Below are 16,353 nucleotides of genomic sequence, written 5' to 3'. Positions count from 1 at the left end.
AACAATAAACAAATTAAAAAGCCTAATAGTACACATGAATAAAAATTATATACAGCTAAACCCCGTTATAACGCGCCTCGTTATACCGCGATTCGGTTATAACGCGGTTTTCCCGTGGCTCCCGTTTTTAAAAAAAAAAAAAAAAAAAAAAAAAAATATTTTTAAAAAAATTTTTTTTTACATTTTTTTTTTTGCACACTGCACACACTCACTGCACACACACTGCTCATTGCTCACACTGCCACACTGCACACACACTGCACACTGCACACACACTGCTCATTGCTCACACTGACACACTGCACACACTCACTGCACACACACTGCTCATTGCTCACTGCCACACTGCACACACACTGCACACTGCACACACACTGCTCATTGCTCACACTGACACACTGCACACACACTGACCACACTCACGCACACTCACACACACTTACGCACACTCACGCACACTTACAGACACTCACACACACACACTCACACACACACACACACACACACACACACTTACACACACTTAGACACTCACACACACTCACACACACTCACACACACTCACACACACTCACACACACTCACACACACTTACACACTCACAGACACTCACACACACTCACACACACTTGCACACACTTACACACACACTCAGACACTTACACACACTCACAGACACTTACCCACACTCACACACCCATATACACACACACACTTTCTCTCCCATATATACATACACACACACTCTCTCACTCTACACAGACGGGCCGCGACCAGCACCACCACCCGCTCCCCCCCTCCTCCCGCGCAGGCAGCGGGAGCACCGGGGACAGCGGTGGGGAGAAGAAACCCCCCGCTACAACCTCCATGCAGGCAGCATGGTTCTGAGGTAAGCGGCGACCTGAGGGACATCCCCACTCCCATCTCCTGCCCCGCGGCCTGTCCCGCGGTGACAGGGTGAAGCGGGGACAGGAGGGACATCCCCGCTCCCATCTCCTGCCCCGCGGCCTGTCCCGAGGTGACAGGGGGAAGCGGGGACAGGAGGGACATCCCCGCTCCCATCTCCTGCCCCGCGGCCTGTCCCGAGGTGACAGGGGGAAGCGGGGACAGGAGGGACATCCCCGCTCCCATCTCCTGCCCCGCGGCCTGTTCCGAGGTGACAGGGGGAAGCGGGGACAGGAGAGACATCCCCGCTCCCATCTCCTGCCCCGCGGCCTGTCCCGCGGTGACAGGGGGAAGCGGGGAGCGGAGGGACATGCCCGCTCCCATCTCCTGTCCCGCGGGATGAATATGCGCTAAAGCGCGGCGGCCATTTTTTTTTCTCGCGACCCCGTTAGTAACGCGGTGGTCTCGGGGTGGACCCCGAGACCCGCGTTATAACGGGGTTTAGCTGTATCACCAAAACAGCAAAAGAATAAAAATGATGTTATTCCAAAACATAAGAATTAAATTAAATAACCACCTATCCAACCAATTCAAGAAATAAAAGCACAAGCCAACAAATCAATTAAATCAATAAAATCACTAGCCAACAAATCAATAAAAAAAAATAAAACCACTAGCCAACAAAACAATTAATGAATTTAAAACGCTAACCAATCCTAAAATGTACTAAAAACAAGCCATACAAATTCCAAACAATTTAATCCAAACAATAAACAGAAAAAATAACAACATATCAATTGTAAACAAGCATTTTCCAAAAAATTAATTTCCGGTCATTGTATTTATCTGTATTAAAGGGGCACAGATTAATACATTATCAGTCAATGGGTAAGCAAAAACATAAAAGTAAATAAATACAATCAAAAAACCTGAAAAAAGACAATTATATACATTCAATATTTTACTTACCTTTAGAAGTCTTCACCTCCGAATCCCGTCGTATCTGCAAGCTCTCGACCCGCAACGTCATCCCCCACAATCCAACTCCATCCACCTTGAAGATGAGCATCAAGTAAAAAAACAACTCTTCTTTCTTTAATCTTCTTTCTTCTTCTTTTCTTTAATCTTCTTTCTTACAATCCAAAACCCCATGATAAATCCATAACAGATGTTGTCCCGTCGGCTTCTTGAGCTAAAATGAGACGGAACAGGGCTTATATAGGGCCTGTGACATCCAATTTTAGGGTCAGATGGTACAGCTCCAATCCGATTGGATGCTGTATCATGTGCCCGCCTTTTGTTTTTTTTAAGGATGTGACGTCAACTCCAAGGGAGGTATGTCACATCCTTAAAACCACATGGCTGATATCACATGGTATTACAGCCAATGGGATTGCTGACGATCCCATTGGTTCCTGTACCAAGTGATGTCACATCCTTTTTTAGAATAGAATTGTCTGCAATCCCATTGGCTGTAATACGGGAGAGGGAGTGGCTCAGTGAGTAACGACACTGACTGGCACTGAGAGCTGGAAGCAGGGGAGCCTGGTTCAATTCCTTGTGTCGGCTCCTTGTGATCTTGGGCAAGTCAGTTTATCTCCCTGTGACTCAGGCTCCAAAAACATAGACTGTAAGCTCCATGGGGCAGGGACCTGTTCCTGCAAAATGTCTCTGTAAAGCGCTGTGTACAACTAGCAGTGCTATACAAGAACATGCTATTATTATTATTATTATTATTATTATTAATACCATTTGATATCAGCCATATGATTTTAAGGATGTGACGTACATCCTTTGGAGATGACGTCACATTCTTAAAAAAAAAAAGATGCGGGCACATGATACAACGTCCAATCGGATTGGAACTGTACCATCTGACCCTAAAATGTGACATCACAGGCCATATATAAGGCCTTTACTGTACGTCTCATTTTAGCAGAAGATCTCAACGAGGCAACATCCGTTTCGATTTAACATGGAGTTGGATTGAAAGAAGAAGATAGAAGATTAAAAAAGAAAAATAATGACAGATGAAGAAAGAAGACGGTAAAAGAAGATTAAAGAAAGAAGATTTTTTTTACCTGATGCTGATCTTCAAGGTGGATGGAGTTAGATTGTAGATGATGATGTCGCGGGTAGAGAGCTTGCAAATACGCCGGGATTCGGAGGGTGAAGACTTCTAAAGGTAAGTAACAATTTGAATGTATGTAATTGTCTTTTTTCCGTTTTTCAACTGAATAGCAGTTGCCAGCTTTCATTGTCTCCGAAGTACGGAGTTGATGCTGTAACAGTTTCCATAAACAACTCAAGTTGTTTTTTCATGCTGCAGTAGCGTCACTCGTACTTCTGCAGCCAATGAAATCATTCGGGAAAGTGTAGTCAGAAGAGCAACACCCATCCCTAACCTCAGGTCTGTAGCCCCGCCTCCCCCACTCTAGCAAAGGTCTGCTGGGGATGATGTGCACACATCGCCCAGCAGACTGACACGTGCACACGCGGACGCACCTCCTCCACCTCATGTCTCTGGCACCCTGAACGAGGCCTTACTTTAGAATATGGTTTACTCCATAAACCAACTAAGTTGCATTGTTTTGCATTGAGATCAGCAGTCATAATTTGGAGCTCAGGTTACTCAACATTGTATTAAAGCAGACAAATCTTTTTCACAAGACGAACTAAAACGTTGATTTACTGATCGAAGGTACAGTCCCTCATAATTTATTTAAAAATATAATTTTGATGTTCCTGTTTAACAAGGTTTTTCATAGTTTCCTCAAGAGCCTCTGATGCACCTGCTTGTGTTATTTAAAAAATGTCTGCCATTCATATATTATGTTTTTGAGAAATAATGTTTAAAAGCAGAAACAAGGCTACTGTATAGATTCAAATAGTTATTTTTCTCCACAACTAATTTAGAGAGAGTGCAGCTTTAATCAGGGACCATTAAATGCAGGAGAGTCTACTCCAAAGGACTAATTAATGACAGTTCATTAAAAATAGTATTAAAAGCTCAGGTAAGGGTTGACTTCAAGCAATATTATCCGTTTCAAGTAAGATATTGCAGATAAACGTTTCCCAATTACAATTGTTTTTACTGTATATGGAATTATTTTGAAATAAATCCAACCATCAATTTGCAGTTGACAAGAAAAAAATTGCAATTAAGTCATTTAAAACAATAAAAAAATACATTTTGATTTCCTGGTAATTTCTCTGGTCTCTTGACTCCGTTACTAGACAAGGAATGTCAGCTCCAATTTGTATGTTAGAACATTTACAATAACAGCTGGGGGACACATTTGTGTGAAAGCTATAATCATAATTTTAGAAGATTTTTTTCTTGTAATAAATTACTTGTCTCAGTTTGCAAGCATAATGGTACTGTAGAAAAATCATAATTATTGCTACAATTCCTAACCTTCATAAGGCACGTTTCAACTCAATTGCAAAACGTATTATTTATAAAGTATTGTTAGGCAAAAACCTATTTTAAAGATTAAAAAATAGTTCATGGCTACTCTAAAAAAGGCAATCTCACAAATATTTTAAGAGCTGATACTCAAAATATATCTTATTTGCATAAACAGTATAATGAGGCTCTCCGTCTATAGTTGAATTTAGTTTGAATGAATGCAGAAACCCTTGTGGTGCTCTGCGTATTTAATCGTGTTTCCAAATACTGGTACCATATTGTTAATATGAAAATGAAAGCTTCTCTTGTATGATGTAAAAAAGTTGTTTCTGACATCTTATAGGGGTCCATGTTACAATGGACAGGAAATAAAAGTAGGGATGTCAGGTGTCCAGTATTGAACCGGACTGTCCTGTATTTGGACACTCCATCCAGTAAAAAATTAGAGTTAATACTGGACATGTATGTGCCCAGTATTACTTCTCTGGACATAATGACCTGACTGGCTTTGGGGGCCGTGAGATTATCCCGAGCAGCAAGAGAGTAGGGCTCTTGCTAGGTGCTAGGGGACTGGGCAGCTTCCTCCATCCTGATTGGCTGGAATTAGGAGGAGGTGTCAGGAGCCTGGGGGTGGGGCCAAGGAGAGGAAGAAACAGCATGGAGCAGTGAGAGGTGTGTGTCCCGACCGTGTTGCAACTTTCACCATTGTGTCCAGTATTTTTGGAGAAGCCACCAGACAACCCTAAGTAAAAGGTGACACAGAGTGCTCATTTGTATGTTATTTTCCAAAATCCCTAACTGCAGTGGAAGCACTGTGTGCTAGGACAGGGGAGTGCAAACATTTGAAGCTGTGCCCCCCTGCCAGTCCTCACCCGGTCTCGCGCCCCCTCTCCTATCTTGCAGTAGCGTCAAATGACACTCCGGAGTCACGTGACCTCATGTCACGTGACCTGCGGTGTCATTTGACGCCGGTGACATCATGTCACATGCCCCCCCGGCATTAATTTAAATGCCTGGGGGAAGAGCATGGTAGGACCTCTGCAACCGCCTGCGCCCCCCCCAGACAAATCTCCCGTCCCCCCTGGGGGGCACGCCCCCAATTTGTGCACCGCTCTGTTAGGAGATAATGGTGAAAGGCAGGTTGCAGACCTGTCTGAGACATGTTAATGTGCTCACGTGTGATATTTGTATTTGCTGTTTTGCAAATCCTTTTTGAGGCAGACCTGGAGAGAATGAGAGAGCAAGAAAGAGTATCCATTGACTTGTAAACCTTCCAAAGCATTAATGTATACAACACGAGGAAATACACCAGTGAATACACCTAATGTACCCTTGAACAAAGCTAATTTGAATATGCAATTAAGCAAATTTAAAAAGGTAATAGTCTCTCTCTCTCTTAAAACAGCTTGGCAAATTGTTTGTGAAGTCTAAGGTTTCGTCCATAGCGCAGGTTACGTAGCTCGCGCCGAAGGAAACATTAGGGTGGCAATGTAGTAGTGCAGGGGTGCGCAAACTTTTCCCCGTGCGCACCCCTGCCTGCTCTCCTCTACAGCTCGCGCCCCCCTCCTTGGCCCTGGTGTCAAATGAAGTGTGTGGTCATGTGACGTGGTAGTAGTGCATAGTGCACGCGTGGGAGAGCGGCGCTTCGCAATAGAAACAAGTTTGTTTTGCAAGCGAGTGCGTCCTACTATGAACAAAACCTAAGGCGGAGATTATAGTAGGTGCGTACGCGTCGGAGCACACGGCGTGAGGGGGAGTTACACGTGCACAGATTACAATGAGATTAATCACATTCTGCGTCTCTGCCCCAGCTTGCACCTTGGGGAGAGTCAGTAGGAGGAGCTGGGGGAAGTTACATGATGCACAGATTATAATGAGATTAATCACATTCTGCGTCTCTGCCCCAGCTTGCACCTTGGGGAGAGTCAGTAGGAGGAGCTGGGGGAAGTTACATGATGCACAGATTACAATGAGATGTATCACATTCTGCGTCTCTGCCCCAGCTTGCACCTTGGGGAGAGTCAGTAGGAGGAGCTGGGGGAAGTTACATGATGCACAGATTACAATGAGATTAATCACATTCTGCGTCTCTGCCCCAGCTTGCACCTTGGGGAGAGTCAGTAGGAGGAGCTGGGGGAAGTTACATGATGCACAGATTACAATGAGATTAATCACATTCTGCGTCTCTGCCCCAGCTTGCACCTTGGGGAGAGTCAGTAGGAGGAGCTGGGGGAAGTTACATGGTGCACAGATTACAATGAGATTAATCACATTCTGCATCTCTGTCCCAGCTTGCACCTTCGGGAGAGTCAGTAGGAGGAGTTGGGGAGGAGTTACATGGTGCACAGATTATAATGAGATGAATCATATTCTGCATCTCTGTCCCAGCTTGCACCTTGGAGAGAGTCATTAGGGGGAGTTGGGGGAAGTTACATGGTGCACAGATTATAATGAGATGTATCACATTTTGCAACTCTCTGCACCCCTCTTTTTGCCCTTTATTTTCCCCACAAAATCCTCCATATGTGTAATGGCGTAAGTCTATACTTTTTGCTCTACGTTGATAAATAAGACCCTATTACGTAAGTTAAGTAAAAAGGCAAATCATCATAAATGTTAGCAGGACCATAACGAGCACACAGAACCAGAGGCGGATCTCCCGCAAGGCTGGCTAGTCTATGGCCTAGAGCGGCAAAACAACATTATGCACCTCCGCTGCGGAGGAGGGGCGTGCCCGAGCTTATGGGCGGCAAAAAGGTAAATCTGCCACTGCTCAGAACATAATACTTTCACCCCTGTTTCAAGACTCTGTTCTATCAAAGCTCCTCCTCATTGAATATATTACTGCAGCGTTTCAGATATATCCCATCACTACGCCCTCAATATGCCGTTTCTGTGGTATATGCCCCTCTTTACTAGTAAAACACTAAACACGAAGCACAGGGCTGGACTTTTGTGCAATAAATATTGGATGTTTCACTTTCTCTAATACTCTAAATGAGATGAAACTTTATTCTGAACCTCTTTAAATAAATTACATTTCTTGGTCTTCTTATTAGTATGGAAGTAATTTAGCTACAGCACGGGTTCTCAACTCCAGTCTTCAAGAGCTACCACCAGGTCAGGTTTTCTGGATATCCCTGCTTCAGCACAGGTTGCTCAATCAGTGGCTCAGTCGAGATGCTGATGAAGGGATATCCGGAAAACCTGACCTGTCTTGAGTACTGGAGTTGAGAACCCGTGAGCTACAGAATGAAAGGTGTTTGTCAGCTACGTAATGATCAGTGAATGAGCTCAGTAATGCCGCAGTTTAAACAATGAAATGACTAAAACTGGGAATTCATTTAATACTTCTTCCTTATAAGTGTAACATCACTTTGTACTTTTTACCACAAAAACATTACAACAATCTGTGTGTATGGTACTTAACCAACTAAAGCGAGCAATTATTGATGTCTCATCTGTATTTAAAGCCTATTCATCCGCACTTGACCTTAATCATAAAATCACAGCAATCTGAGTCAATACATATTAATTGCAAGGTTATTTAGGTGAGGCTTTGGATGGAGTTTGCATGCTAACAGAGTTTGTGCGATTATCTCAGGATATGATACAACCCAACAATCACACTATTATTTGCTCACAGGAGGTGGTAACATTACATTTAAAGCATTATAGTAACTCCAATGTTCTTACAGTAGGTCAGAGAGAAGTTACACGATAGGTGAGAGCGGTGTTACATGATAGGTGAGAGAGGTCTTACACGATAGGTGAGAGCGGTGTTACATGATAGGTGAGAGAGGTCTTACACAATAGGTGAGAGCGGTGTTACACGATAGGTGAGAGGGATGTTACACGATAGGTGAGAGAGATGTTACACGATAGGTGAGAGAGATGTTACACGATAGGTGAGAGAGGTGTGTAGGTGAGAGCGGTGTTACACGATAGGTGAGAGAGGTGTGTAGGTGAAAGAGGTGTTACACGATAGGTGAGAGAGGTGTGTAGATGAGAGCGGTGTTACACGATAGGTGAAAGAGGTGTTACACGATAGGTGAGAGAGGTGTGTAGGTAAGAGCGGTGTTACACGATAGGTGAGAGCGGTGTTACATCATAGGTGAGAGAGGTCTTACATGATAGGTGAGAGAGATGTTACACGATAGGTGAGAGCGGTGTTGCACGATAGGTGAGAGAGATGTTACACGATAGGTGAGAGTGGTGTTACACGATAGGTGAGAGGGATGTTACACGATAGGTGAGAGTGGTGTTACACGATAGGTGAGAGGGATGTTACACGATAGATGAGAGTGGTGTTACACGATAGGTGAGAGGGATGTTACACGATAGGTGAGAGCGGTGTTACATGATAGGTGAGAGCGGTGTTGCACGATAGGTGAGAGAGATGTTACACGATAGGTGAGAGTGGTGTTACACGATAGGTGAGAGGGATGTTACACGATAGGTGAGAGCGGTGTTACACGATAGGTGACAGCGGGGTTACACGATAGGTGACAGCGGGGTTACACGATAGGTGAGAGTGCTGTTACACGATAGGTGAGAGTGATATTTCACAATAGGTGAGAGCGATGTTACACGATAGGTGAGAGGGATGTTACACGATAGGTGAGAGAGATGTTACACGATAGGTGAGAGCGGTGTTACACGATAGGTGAGAGTGGTGTTACACGATAGGTGAGAGATGTGTTACACGATAGGTGAGAGAGATGTTACACGATAGGTGAGAGAGATGTTACACGATAGGTGAGAGATGTTACACGATAGGTGAGAGAGATGTTACACAATAGGTGAGAGCGGTTTTACACGATAGGTGAGAGGGATGTTACACGATAGGTGAGAGAGATGTTACACGATAGGTGAGAGATGTTACACGATAGGTGAGAGAGATGTTACACGATAGGTGAGAGCGGTTTTACACGATAGGTGAGAGGGATGTTACACGATAGGTGAGAGATGTTACATGATAGGTGAGAGTGGTGTTACACGATAGGTGAGAGAGATGTTACACGATAGGTGAGAGAGATGTTACACGATAGGTGAGAGAGATGTTACATGATAGGTGAGAGGGATGTTACACAATGGGTGAGAGTAGTGTTACACGATAGGTGAGAGCGGTGTTACACGATAGGTGAGGGAGATGTTACACAATAGGTGAGGGAGATGTTACACGATAGGTGAGAGATGTTACACGATAGGTAAGAGAGATGTTACACGATAGGTGAGGGAGATGTTACACGATAGGTGAGAGATGTTACACGATAGGTGAGAGAGATGTTACACGATAGGTGAGAGAGATGTTACACGATAGGTGAGAGCGGTGTTACATGATAGGTGAGAGAGATGTTGCACGATAGGTGAGAGTGATGTTACACGATAGGTGAGAGCGATGTTACACGATAGGTGAGAGCGATGTTACACGATAGGTGAGAGCGATGTTACACGATAGGTGAGAGCGATGTTACACGCTAGGTGAGAGGGATGTTACACGATAGGTGAGAGCGATGTTACACGATAGGTGAGAGGGATGTTACACGATAGGTGAGAGAGATGTTACACGATAGGTGAGAGCGGTGTTACACGATAGGTGAGAGAGATGTTACACGATAGGTGAGAGCGGTGTTACATGATAGGTGAGAGAGGTGTTACACGATAGGTGAGAGCGATGTTACACGATAGGTGAGAGCGATGTTACACGATAGGTGAGAGAGGTGTTACACGATAGGTGAGAGCGGTGTTACATGATAGGTGAGAGAGGTGTTACACGATAGGTGAGAGAGGTGTTACATGATAGGTGAGAGAGGTGTTACACGATAGGTGAGAGAGGTGTAACACGATAGGTGAGAGCGATGTTACACGATAGGTGAGAGAGGTGTTACATGATAGGTGAGAGCGATGTTACACGATAGGTGAGAGAGGTGTTACACGATAGGTGAGAGAGGTGTTACATGATAGGTGAGAGTGGTGTTACACGATAGTTGAGGGAGATGTTACACGGTAGGTGAGAGCGGTGTTACACGATAGGTGAGAGCGATGTTACACGATAGGTGAGAGCGATGTTACACGATAAGTGAGAGAGGTTTTACACGATAGGTGAGAGAGATGTTACACGATAGGTGAGAGCGGTGTTACACGATAGGTGAGAGAGGTGTAGCACGATAGGTGAGAGAGGTGTTACACGATAGGTGAGAGCGGTGTTACATGATAGGTGAGAGAGGTGTAATACGATAGGTGAGAGGGATGTTACACGATAGGTGAGAGCGGTGTTACACGATAGGTGAGAGCGGTGTTACACGATAGGTGAGAGATGTGTTACACGATAGGTGAGAGCGATGTTACACGATAGGTGAGAGGGATGTTACACGATAGGTGAGAGCGGTGTTACACGATAGGTGAGAGTGGTGTTACACGATAGGTGAGAGGGATGTTACACGATAGGTGAGAGCGGTGTTACACGATAGGTGAGAGCGGTGTTACACGATAGGTGAGAGATGTGTTACACGATAGGTGAGAGCGATGTTACACGATAGGTGAGAGCGGTGTTACATGATAGGTGAGAGTGGTGTTACACGATAGGTGAGAGAGATGTTACACGATAGGTGAGAGAGGTATTACACGATAGGTGAGAGCGATGTTACACGATAGGTGAGAGATGTGTTACACGATAGGTGAGAGCGATGTTACACGATAGGTGAGAGCGGTGTTACATGATAGGTGAGAGTGGTGTTACACGATAGGTGAGAGAGATGTTACACGATAGGTGAGAGCGGTGTTACACGATAGGTGAGAGAGGTGTAGCACGATAGGTGAGAGAGGTGTTACACGATAGGTGAGAGCGGTGTTACATGATAGGTGAGAGAGGTGTAATACGATAGGTGAGAGGGATGTTACACGATAGGTGAGAGCGGTGTTACACGATAGGTGAGAGCGGTGTTACACGATAGGTGAGAGATGTGTTACACGATAGGTGAGAGCGATGTTACACGATAGGTGAGAGGGATGTTACACGATAGGTGAGAGCGGTGTTACACGATAGGTGAGAGTGGTGTTACACGATAGGTGAGAGGGATGTTACACGATAGGTGAGAGCGGTGTTACACGATAGGTGAGAGCGGTGTTACACGATAGGTGAGAGATGTGTTACACGATAGGTGAGAGCGATGTTACACGATAGGTGAGAGCGGTGTTACATGATAGGTGAGAGTGGTGTTACACGATAGGTGAGAGAGATGTTACACGATAGGTGAGAGAGGTATTACACGATAGGTGAGAACGATGTTACACGATAGGTGAAAGAGGTGTTACACGATAGGTGAAAGAGGTGTTACATGATAGGTGAGAGAGATGTTACACGATAGGTGAGAGATGTGTTACACGATAGGTGAGAGCGGTGTTACACGATAGGTGAGAGTGGTGTTACACGATAGGTGAGAGCGATGTTACACGATAGGTGAGAGATGTGTTACACGATAGGTGAGAGATGTGTTACATGATAGGTGAGAGAGGTGTAATACGATAGGTGAGAGAGGTGTTACACGATAGGTGAGAGCGGTGTTACACGATAGGTGAGAGATGTGTTACACGATAGGTGAGAGCGATGTTACACGATAGGTGAGAGCGATGTTACACGATAGGTGAGAGCGATGTTACACGATAGGTGAGAGCGATGTTACACGATAGGTGACAGCGATAATAACCTTGATAGCCAGAGATTTTTGGAGAATAGGAGTAAAAGAACCAAACGGATTTCAATCAGAAGTTCCTAACGTCAAAGTTAGACGGTCATAACTTCTAACCGTGTGGATTTCGCTCCCACAGCAGCAGCTGTTTAAAGTAGCCTTTCATGTTTGAAACGCGGTATTGATCCTCTACTTTATCATGAGACTGCTGTCCAGATGTGATTTTGAAAATCGACATTTCTCCCCAAAATTGGTTAACGATGAGCCAGGTTGCATTTAGAATCAGAAAACAAAATTGGATTGAGAGGTCATCTTGACACGGTCGATAAGCAGGAAACTGACCTATGTTCCATGAAAACAAACAATATGCACCTAACTGATGAGACTATGGCTATATACTCTTACACCCTTATATAGAATATAGAAGCAGGGTAATATATTGGTAAAATGCCTCCATTTCCATTCACTTGAATAGGATAGGTGCCTTAATAGACTTATGCCTTCTCCAATGGTAATGGTTTAGCTGTTTTTGGAATTCCGTTATTTGATAAAAAGATGATTTAGACTACTGGGAGAGTATAAAGGTGCTCAGTTAATTTATACTGCATAAGGTACTTTGTCAGAAGGGGAGAAATTGATCGGAAATGCTTCAAATGACTAGTGAACTACACAGAGTCTCAATATCCAACATAAAAGTCACACTTTAAAGGACAATTAGGTGAACGAAGGTTAATTGAAATATCAATTAGTATGCAAGTATGATATTAAAGACAAACACATAAAGCAGTGAATGCTCTATCAATTACAGATTATTTGCGTGAGTAAATGTCAAAATATCGGTCCTTCTTGACTCTACTTGCAATCTGTGGATTCAGGTACCATGGGATATTGCCAGTCACAGAGCAAAGTCTAGCGTTATTAAGACCAGACACATGCATTTTTTGATTAGTGTATTAATAATTTCTGATAATAGTTACAGCAATAAGACGGATGTAGCAATGACACTGACTAAATTCCTTTAATACATATGGATGATACTAGTTTTCTATTCTTTATATCAATGGAGATATGAAAAAAAAGTAAAAACATTGTAGGTAATATGATGTATTTTATTGGACCAAAAATGGGCAATTCAATTAGTTTTCCAATGGGCCCATATTGGAAAAGAAGTATGAGTAGAAGGCCCACAAGAGTCTTGTAATGTTATTAGAGATACAGTAAAAGACTTCAAAAATCTCTATAATTCAACATTTTCCAATAATTTGTACAAAATGTCTTATATTAGCCAAGCTAAAAAGTGAATTTCGGTGTGAAAAATTGCACTTTGCTGACTGAACAGCTACAATTTAAAGAAGCAGACAGTCTAATGACCACTAGAAAGCGCATAGCTGGCCAGATATGGCCCACAAGCTGAAGAGCCCTACTATACTCTATAACCTTTAGAATCTCACCTGGTTCTTATTCAGGCATGGCTGTTTAGAAAGTCACTAAAGGGGAAAAGCTGCACACCACATGACAATAAAAAAGATACAACTACCGGCACTCATGGTCCAGGATTCTCTGTGATGATCCAGCTTGCAATGGAAAGTATAAGAAACAGGGCTCCACGGAATTTTCCAGATAAATTTATCTTGAAAATTCCGTGGAGCCCTGTTTCTTATACTTTCCATTGTTTAGAAAGTCAGTCACACCTGAAGAAGAACCCTGTGAGGTTACTCATTTTACAATGTAAATACATGTTGTAAGTAGTCTGTCAGCAGCATCACTTATTTATTACTTATAAATTACATATTACTATAAATATTACATATTATTATAAATATTACTTATTACTTATAAAAACGGTAACCTTAAAGACCAAGCACAGGATAAAAACATATCAGACACATCTCTACATATCTAGCAAAGAATATAAATATAAACACACAAACACGCACGCACACGCACGCACACAAACACACACACACACAAACGCACACACACGCACACACACGCACACACACGCACACACACACACGCACACACGCACACACACACACACACACACACACACATATTATTGTAGAAAACAAATTGGTGGAACCTTACAAAACAAGTCTTTTGTATCTAACCTACTGTACAATAAATAATTTGCTTTAAATAAAGAAATGTGACAAAGCATTAATTCACCCACCAATCCTAAACATTTCCTAATCTATATGGAGATGTTGAGCCTTACAAAACGGTGCCAAAACTCAAGAAATGTGCTGCAACTCCGCAATATACACATACATCATTTTATTGTATTTGGTGCATAGGAAAAACACTGATTTTCCAGTATAGAATGTACAACTTTAGACAAGATTAATACAGCATTTTCTAGCTCTCATTTCTGCCGATAGGATGTAATGTCCTTTGCATTCATGTTACTTACGGTTGAGTGGCAGGCTGGCGTTGCTGGTTCCTAGCTTGTTTACAGCTACACACGTATAGTTGCCAAAGTGCTCTACTGTTACGTTAGACACAGTGAGAATGGATCTTGTGTTGTAGTTCTTTATAACGATTCCTTTCTGACCATTTGTGAGCCTGGAAAATAGAAGCCCACATTAGTTTGTTTAAAAAGTGCTGCCTTTTAACTTAATGGTTTTTCTTTGTATATTCTCCCACAAGTGCTGTTTGTAAGAAAGGTAAATGAAACCATTTTTATGATTTCACTGCAAAAAAAAAGAATAAGACAATTTTATGGCTTTACTTTTTCAATAGTTTCTTGGCAAGGCAACTTTTAGTAATTGTCCTAATTTTTGACCTCGTATTGATTGCACTCTATACAGAAGCTTTCTTCTATAGCAAAAAGCAGTAAGATTACAGATGTCTAAACCAAATGGATTTAGACTCATATTAACTATCTTGCTTCTGAATGTTGAATTTGGGAGACACGCACCCATCTTTCTCGAATTGGAACATTTTATATGAGTATATAATTAGCGTAAGTACCAGAAGATTTTCCAGGGCACCTAAATCTGGTAAAGCCTTCTTTTTTGCCAATGTCCAGTTTCTTGAAAAATATAATTCTCAAAACAGTAAAAAGGCGTATATACAGATGAAAGTACATAAACCGTACAAACCACATTTAGCACATTTTCTGATAATACTATCTTTATCCAATGAATTGCAATGAACTTAATCAGCTTTAACTTAAATATATTTTTATAATGTCAATATTTTGAAATTGATCAGTGCACGCATGGAACTACATGAGATGTCCTGATCGCAAGTCCTCATTTATACTGTAGCCAAGAAATTGTTACAATTTGTACCAAGTACCTTTGGTTTCTGTAAGCGTTCTTTGCATTACCAGTAATCTAAGTCAGGGGTGTGCAAACGTTTCCCCGTGCGCACCCCTGCCTGCTCTCCTCGGCGCCTTGCGCCCACCCTCCCTCGACCCCGACGTCAAATGACCGTGGGGTCATGTGACATCAAGTCGCCATAGTAATGTCATTTGACGCCGGGTTACTAGGCTGGAAGGGAAGTGTATTATAGAGGCCTCGCGCGATCCCCCGGCATTTAATTTAAAGCCTGGGGGAGAGCGCGGGACCTCTATAGCTGCCCCACCCTCCAGTTTGCGCAACGCTAATCTAAGTAATAAAGACATTAAGAAAACGTTGTATTGTCTTAAGAAGTCACAGGACAACAGCTTTATAACCAACTGTTATTCCCTAAGGCATGGGTTTTCCCCTGCTCACACCCCCTCCCCCCCCTTAACTTGTCTTAGACGATGCAACGTCTCGTGACCCTGCGGTGTCTTTTGATGCCACGTTGCCATGGCGACACATCGCCGGAAGCCGTCGAAGACAAGGTAAGGGAACTTACAGAGGCCTTGCATGTTCCCCCCAGCATTTAATTTAAATGCTTTGGGGAGGAGAGCGGGGCTTCTGTAAATACTGCGCCCCTGCCCAGAAAATCTCATTCCCCCCCAGTGTGTAACTAGACAACAGTCATACCATTACTCAAAAACAGCAAGTTTGACCCTACCTGTCTTTCCAACTATCGACCTGTCTCCATCCTGCCTTTTGCCTCTAAACTCCTTGAACATCTTATATTCTCTCGCATGCTCCATTTTCTCACCTATTCTCTCCTAGACCCTCTACAATCTAGCTTCCGCACTGCTGACTACACTGAAACAGTACAGTATAAGCACTGTAACTCTTTGTTATATTAAATCAACAATTCTATAAATACCATCTTTGATCTCTAATTGTACCTGTCAATTGTTGGGCGTGTGTTACCACCTGTTTAGCAAAGTTGGGTTGTTGTTGAATGTAAACATTGGGAGCAAGGGGACTGATGACTCCTTATGTGTAAGACCTTAAATTTATTCTGGTGGTG

The 16,353-nt window shown here is 43.1% G+C and overlaps 1 protein-coding gene across 9 annotated transcripts in view; it reads right to left on the bottom strand.

Moving 5' to 3' along the window:
- The window catches only part of NEGR1 (neuronal growth regulator 1), a 379,181-nt gene that overhangs the window by 72,110 nt on the left and 290,718 nt on the right, over positions 1 to 16,353 (bottom strand). For all 9 annotated transcript variants that reach the window (XM_075615822.1, XM_075615814.1, XM_075615817.1 and 6 more), the window contains one exon: positions 14,402 to 14,553. In XM_075615822.1, coding sequence (XP_075471937.1) covers positions 14,402 to 14,553 — 152 coding nt within the window. The remainder of the gene's footprint in view (positions 1 to 14,401; positions 14,554 to 16,353) is intronic.

This window comes from Ascaphus truei, chromosome 10 (genome assembly GCF_040206685.1).
Source record: "Ascaphus truei isolate aAscTru1 chromosome 10, aAscTru1.hap1, whole genome shotgun sequence".
NCBI lineage: Eukaryota > Metazoa > Chordata > Amphibia > Anura > Ascaphidae > Ascaphus > Ascaphus truei.
The sequence above is the reverse complement of the archived record's forward strand: the minus strand, read 5'-3'. Positions and strand labels throughout refer to the sequence as shown.